At 46.8% G+C, this 7051-nt stretch overlaps 1 protein-coding gene across 1 annotated transcript; it reads left to right on the top strand.

The window, feature by feature from the left end:
- Positions 1–442: 442 nt before the first annotated feature.
- DNAJA1 (DnaJ heat shock protein family (Hsp40) member A1) lies at positions 443–6668 on the top strand (the record flags this gene model as incomplete). Its single annotated transcript, XM_008067563.1, has 5 exons — positions 443–612; positions 1695–1836; positions 1981–2158; positions 5510–5614; positions 6441–6668. Coding segments are annotated over exons 2-5 (643 nt in total), but the record flags the coding sequence as incomplete, so codon positions are not given.
- Positions 6669–7051: the final 383 nt, after the last annotated feature.

A 7051-nucleotide genomic window follows, 5' to 3' on the forward strand; every position in this document is an offset into this window, starting at 1 on the left:
CTGTACCCACCTTGCTCAGTGTTTCTTGCTCAGCGGGTTCCCAGAACCTCGCAGCTCGGAACTAAAGCGGCCCCAAACACCGCTGGAAGCGAGGGGAGGGGGAGGTGCGGGACTTTGTTCGGAGAGGTGCTACCCCCCACACACACACCACAGTTCCCGCCGGGGCCCAGAAGCCCTGCGAGCGCGGCGGTCGCCCGATTTAGGAACCCCGAGATGCCTCGGAATTGCACCGCTCCGGGCCAAGCCCGCTCTGGCCAAACACTTCCGCACTCTTCAGCCCGCTGGGTGGACGAGAGAGCTCCAGAAGATTCCATGAGCGTCGGAAACCCGGACTTGCACCCACCCCCACAATGCCTTTCGGCACAGCCCCTCCCGGCTCCAGCGCCCCCGCGCTGTTGCCCAGGTAACCGCGGGGCGGTGGCAGCGGCTGCGAGGGGCGGGACTTCCGGCGGGTGACGCGCCCGGGCTCGGCTACAAAAGACGACGGCTGCGGCGCGCCGGGCGGAACTTTCCAGAACGCTTGGCGAGAGGCGGAGGAGCGGCGGCTGCCCGAGCTGCCCACAGCTGCGCGCTCCTTCCCGCTCCCCCACGCTGGCCTCAGCCCGCTCATCGGTGAGTTTCAGCCCTCGCGCTTCCCCGAGGCCCCTGGCTGGCGCCATTGGCCGCGCTGGGAAGCCGGATGGAGCCGCGATCGGGAGGCGGTTGACCGCGTGGGCGGGAGGGCAGTCGGTTCCTGGATCCACGATTCCCTTTGTGGAGGGCTGGTGTGGTTCCCCGGCAACCGTCTCCGGCACGCAGTGAATGGACCCGAGTCCTTTTCTCCTTCCCCACCCAGCCTGAGACCTCCGAGGCTCTGCCGCCTTCGGCTGCCCCTCCGCGCGCGCCCCCGCGCCCCCCCCCGCCCGCTCTCGCTCGGGGTGGGCGACCCAGTGCGCACGCGCGGAGGGAGGCAGGGGCGAGGGGCTGCGGGAGGAGCCCGGCGGGAGCCTGCGGCTTTCGCTTCTCCTTGTCTCCCCTCCCTTTCTTTGTTGAGGGCTGGGCTTTCCCCTCCAGCCCTTCGATCCGGAGTGGGAGGGAGAAAGGAAGGAAATCTCAACGGCCGGCGCCAAGCGTAGGGAGAAGCTAACAACATGCAAAGTGTGCCGGCCTGAAGGGCGAGAGGGGTTCGGCAGCAAGAGTGGAAAGGCTGTAAGACATGTGATTGGAAAACACCCCTCAGGCTGGGGAGGCGGGTGGAGGGCTTGCTGTTCGGAGCTGGTAACCAGTTTCACAAACCACTCTTCCATCCCCGTGCCCAGATTCTTCCTTCTGGGGCGAATGTGGCGTTTGTCAGGCTTACCAAAGACAATCCTACCATCGTAACCAGTAGATTGAACCTATTAGTGCTCCTTTTGATTTCTACTGCCTGTCACCACCTTTGGGTGACAAACTGGAAGAATCCACATGGTGTGGAAGGTTTGATATGGAAGAGTGAGACCACCTGTTAGGAGACATTTGAGTTATTTCCTTAAAATTATTGTTAGTTTAGTCTGTTCTAGTGTGTATGTGAATTGTCACCATTTTTGTGAAGTTTAAGGAAGGCAGTGTTCTTGTAATCGGATTTGGCAAAGAACAGATTGCTTAGCCTTAGCTCTGGTTTTAGTAATTAAAACTACCAGTTGAAAGCTGGTTAAAATTGCATGTTCTTATTCCAGGCTGTAGAAAATGGTGAAAGAAACCACTTACTATGATGTTTTGGGGGTCAAACCCAATGCCACTCATGAAGAATTGAAAAAGGCTTATAGGAAACTGGCCTTGAAGTACCACCCTGATAAGAATCCAAATGAAGGAGAGAAGGCAAGTAGTATATATGCTTAAGCATGTATGAATAGTCCTTTGCAAGGTGGATAGTGTTTCTAATATTGCCTGACATCATGTTTGTTTAATAATAGTGTCTATGTTTGTCACACTTTTTTAATGAAATTTACTCCTCCCAAACAGTTTAAACAGATTTCTCAAGCTTACGAAGTTCTCTCTGATGCAAAGAAAAGGGAATTATATGACAAAGGAGGAGAACAGGCAATTAAAGAAGGTGGAGCAGGTGGAGGTTTTGGCTCCCCCATGGACATCTTTGATATGTTTTTTGGAGGAGGAGGAAGGATGCAGAGAGAAAGAAGAGGTAAGAATCTAGTCCTCGTGCAGCTGAATAAAGTAGTTATTGGTCAAAGTAGATCTTTACACTTAATTCCATGTTGGCATAATGTTGCAAACTGACTAAACTGCCACTTTTATGTTGTAGTTTTTATTTATTTTTTGGAGTTGGAGTCTCACTCTGTTGCTCAGGCTGGAGTGCAGTGGCACACTCCCAGCCACTGTAGCCTCGACTTACTAGGCTCAGGTCATCCTTTGCCTCAGCCTTCCAAGTAGCTGGAACCACAGGCACTTGCTACCGTGCCCAGCTAATTTTTCTGATTTGTTGTAGAGATGAGGTCTCGCCAAGTTGCCTAGGCGGGTCTCGAACCCGCGGGCTCAGGCAATTCACTCACCTTGGCCTCCCAAGGCGCGGGATTACAGGCTGAGCCACCGAGCCTGGCTGCAATGTAGTTTTCAAAGCCCTTTTTGCAGATCTTATATGATTCTCCCCTCCCAACTCAGAGGTAACTACAGTGGCCTTTTTCAAACAATAGTGAATTAAAGTTCTGAAACCTAAAACTACTTCTCTAGCTCATTACAGCAAGCCAACAGTAGAGTCAGGGCTGAAAACAGGTTCCTTGCCTCCAAACAGCCCACACCTGTTTGATCGTGATTCAGCTTTTAGCAGAAAAGTGGTCTTGCAGGCTGTAGAAATGGTGTTCCAGTCAAGAGAAATCAATGTTCGCTTTATTCCCAGTGTAATTTATACAAACAAGGAGTGATGAGTAGACCCAGTTTTAGAAGAAATGGACAAGCCATTAAATTTCACTATGAGCTTTTTAAGGTTCAGAAAATGATTTACTCCGTTTTTATTTAAAGGTCTCAAGGAAGTGATTGTTTGGTTTTTTTCAGAAATTTTAAATTCCAAAGAAAAAACACTCCAGGTCATTTGCTTATCAGTAAATTACTAGGATGATTTATCCCATAGAAAAGTAGTGGTGGCTTTTTATTTAGAACTGACCTGAAAGTTATCACTGGCAGACTCTCTTTTTTTTTTTTGAGTTGGAGTCTCACTCTGTCACCCAGACTGGAGTGCAGTGGACGCTCCCAGCCACCGCAGCCTCGACCTGCTGGGCTCCGGCAACCCTTCCGCCTCAGACTTCCAAGTAGCGGAATTACAGGCAGGCGCTACCACGCCCGGCTGATTTTTTGATTTATTGTAGAGATGAGGTCTCGCTGCCCAGGCGGGTGTCAAACCCGCGGTCTCAGGCAATCCACTCACCTTAGCCTCCCAAAGGCGTGGGATTACAGGCTGAGCCACTGAGCCTGACTTCTGGCAAACTCTCTTATGTGGCTAGATCATCAAAGAGAGGTTTTTGTTTTGTTTTGTTTGAGTTGGAGTCTCACTCTGTCGCCCAGACTGGAGTGCAGTGGCCACTCCCGGCCACCGCAGCCTCGACCTGCTGGGCTCTGGCGATCCTTCTGCCTCAGCCTTCCAAGTAGTCGCAATTACAGGCATGCACTACCACGCCCGGCTGATTTTTGGATTTATTGTAGAGATGAGGTCTTGCTGCCCAGGCAGGTCTTGAACCCGCGGGCTCAGGCAATCCACTCACCTCAGCCTCCCAAAGGCGCGGGATTACAGGCTGAGCCACCAAGCCTGGCTCATTTTTTTTTTAATTAGAGAAATGCACTCCATCAGACTCCAAAAGTTTTATTTTCCCTTCCCAGTACTAAGGGCAGCTTTCAGCATGCCAAAAACAAAGGAGAAGGATATGGTTAATGGTAGTTCACAATATCATTAGAAAGTATAGATGTTTAATAGACAAATTGTGCAGAAAGGAGTTTCAAAACTTTTTTCAGTTTGTCATAAGGCAGTACTGTTTTGTGCTGGATAAAGTCCTCATGGAAGGATCACGAGGTGGGAACTTATTAACTAACTATTGGCATATGACTTCACATCTGTAGCCTCAATGTCCTTACATGAACTCAACCTTCCACTTCCCATTCTAAGATTTAAGCAAAGGGTGGCCACTCCTTAGTAGCCATTGGGCACGTGTGGCTCTTTAAATTTGGAATAATTAAAGAAAAACATTCAGTCACTTTGTCACAGTAACCTCGTAAGCACATGTACTCCAGCACATGTGATTAGTGGTTACTATATTAGCACAGATACAAAATATTTCCAGCCAGTCACAGTGGCTCATACCTGTAATCCCAGCACTTGAGAGGGCAGGCTAGAGGGTTGCTTGAGCCCAAGAGTTTGAGACAAGCCTAGGCAACACAGACCTCGTCTCTACAAAAAAGCAAAAAAAAATTAGCCAGGCATGGTGGCAGGCACCTGTGGTCCCAGCTACTTCATGAGGCTGAGGCAGAAGGATTGCCTGAGCCTAGGGGGTCAAGGCTGCACTGAGCCATGATTGTGCCACTGCACTCCAGCCTGGACAACACAGTGAGACGCCCGACTCAAAAACACAAAAAAATTTAATTACTGCAGGAAGTCTGTTGAATAATGCTATTATAAAAAAGGTATAAGAAACTTAGCCTTTAAAACAACTAGATCTGACCCAGCAGCAAATGTGTTCTTTTCTACTAAATCAGAAAGATGTAGGAATTGGTACCCTTCTTGGTGACTCATACATCGGCTTCCCTGGCCAATCTTGTTTTTTTTTTTTGAGTTGGAGTCTCACTCTGTCACCCAGACTGGAGTCCAGGCGCATGCTCTTGGCCACCACAGCCTCGACCTGCTGGGCTCCAGCAGTCCTTCTGCCTCAGTCTTCCAAGTAGCCGGAATTACAAGCGCGAACTACCACGCCCGGCTAATTTTTGACTTACTGTAGAGATGAGGTCTCGCCAAGTTGCCCAGACAGGTCGCGAACCCATGGGCTCAGGCAGTCCACTCACCTCTGCCTCCCAAAGCGCTGGGATTATAGGCTGAGCTACCGAGCCCAGCTGGCCAGTCTTGATTAATGAGAATTTACTGTGCTAAAGAATTTTTAGATGAAGTAATTGGCCATGTTGCTCAATACCACACTAAGTGAAAGCTTCAAACAATATATTGTGACAGAATTGAATGTTTGGATTATTGTGAAATATGCCTGTTTAAACACCATTGGTTTAAAAAAAAAAAAAAGTGTTTTGCAGCTAGTGTTTTTGATTACCATATTTCTGAGGTGGCCACGTCTGTGTCCTTAGGAAAATACTTGTTCTCTGACCCAATTTTTTTCATCTAATTTCATAGTTTGACGATCATGTGTGATAACATGATGAACATTCTGTATATATAGAAAGTATTCAACAGATGTACCCTGTAAGGCTCGTCTTTCATTATTTGCCATTTTTTATAGTACTTTAGCACAAATAAACAGATTTTTGATGAGAAATAATTGTGTTTTAGGTAAGGACGTCGTGCACCAGCTTTCAGTAACCTTAGAAGATTTATATAATGGTGCAACAAGAAAGCTGGCTCTGCAAAAGAATGTGATTTGTGACAAATGTGAAGGTATGTGGGGGTTTTGGGGAGTTTTTTTGTTTGTATTTTCCTGCCAGGTAGAGTGGTTGGTAAGATTTTTTGACATCTTTAGTACAATTAATGAAAATAGAACCAAAGACTTTCTGGACATATAAAACTAGCATATGTACACACCTAGGTCTTGGGATTCAGGTATGAAGAAACAACCACCTAAAGTAGAACTCACCGTCTAGAGAAATCAGCACTTTTTTCTGTGCATTTTATTTTATTTATTTGTTTTTTTGAGTCAGAGTCTCACTCTGTCGCCCGGGCTGGGGTGCAAGGGCATGCTCACCCCAGCATTTACCTACTGGACTCTGGCGATCCGTCTGTCTCAGCCTTCCAAGTAGCTGGAACTACAGGCGCACATTACCACGCCCAGCTAATTTTTGATTTATTGTAGAGACAAGGTCTCACCAAGTTGGCTGGGCTGGTCTCGAACCCACGGACCCAGGCAATGCACTTACCTTGATCTCCCAAAGTGCTGGCATACAGGCCTTCTGTATGTTTTGAATGCAATCAGGATCAAACTGGTTTTATAATCAAGTTATTTGTTGAAAATATGGTATCATCCAAAGTGAATACGCTCATTAAAATGGTCTCATCTCACAGATGAAGTAATCTTAAGAATTGTGATTTTGGAACATATTTATATTTATAGTTCAAGATCATGAAATGCCTCCTTTTTTAAAAACTGAGTTTTGTACATTCATAGAACAGCATTCCATCAAGAAACAGTATTTAAGAATTATTTTACTAAAACACTTGTTAACTGTATTCACTACTAAATTCATTATTTTTCTTTTAAACTGTTTAGGCAGAGGTGGTAAGAAAGGAGCAGTAGAGTGCTGTCCCAATTGCCGAGGTACTGGAATGCAAATAAGAATTCATCAGATAGGACCTGGAATGGTTCAGCAAATTCAATCTGTGTGCATGGAGTGCCAGGGTCACGGAGAACGGATCAGTCCTAAAGATAGATGTAAAAGCTGCAATGGAAGGAAGATAGTTCGGGAGAAGAAGATCCTAGAAGTTCATATTGACAAAGGTGAGTTCTGAGCTCCTTCTCATTCTGAAATCTTGGGTGCTATGGCAGGTTATTGACACTACATTTACAATTTTTAAAAACACAGTCCTTAGTTGCATTAAATGATTCTGTCACTTATACTTTGTAGCTCTTACCTACATAGTAAATAATGTTCTGCTATCCAGTCTTATTTTCCACATTTGTATTACTGATGGGAACATATTAAGGGTCATATATTAACAGGATCATCTTTCTGACATTTTAGGTTTTGTAAGTGATTGAATAGTCCAGACTCAGTTCTCTACATAGTCTTCCATCTTTTAAAAAATTACAGTTGGCCGGGCTCGGTGGTTCAGCCTGTAATCCCGCACTTTGGGTGGTTCAGCACTTTGGGATTACAGGCT

Source organism: Carlito syrichta, unplaced genomic scaffold (genome assembly GCF_000164805.1).
Source record: "Carlito syrichta isolate Samal-C Ts95f unplaced genomic scaffold, Tarsius_syrichta-2.0.1 Scaffold309705, whole genome shotgun sequence".
NCBI classification, from domain to species: Eukaryota; Metazoa; Chordata; class Mammalia; order Primates; family Tarsiidae; genus Carlito; species Carlito syrichta.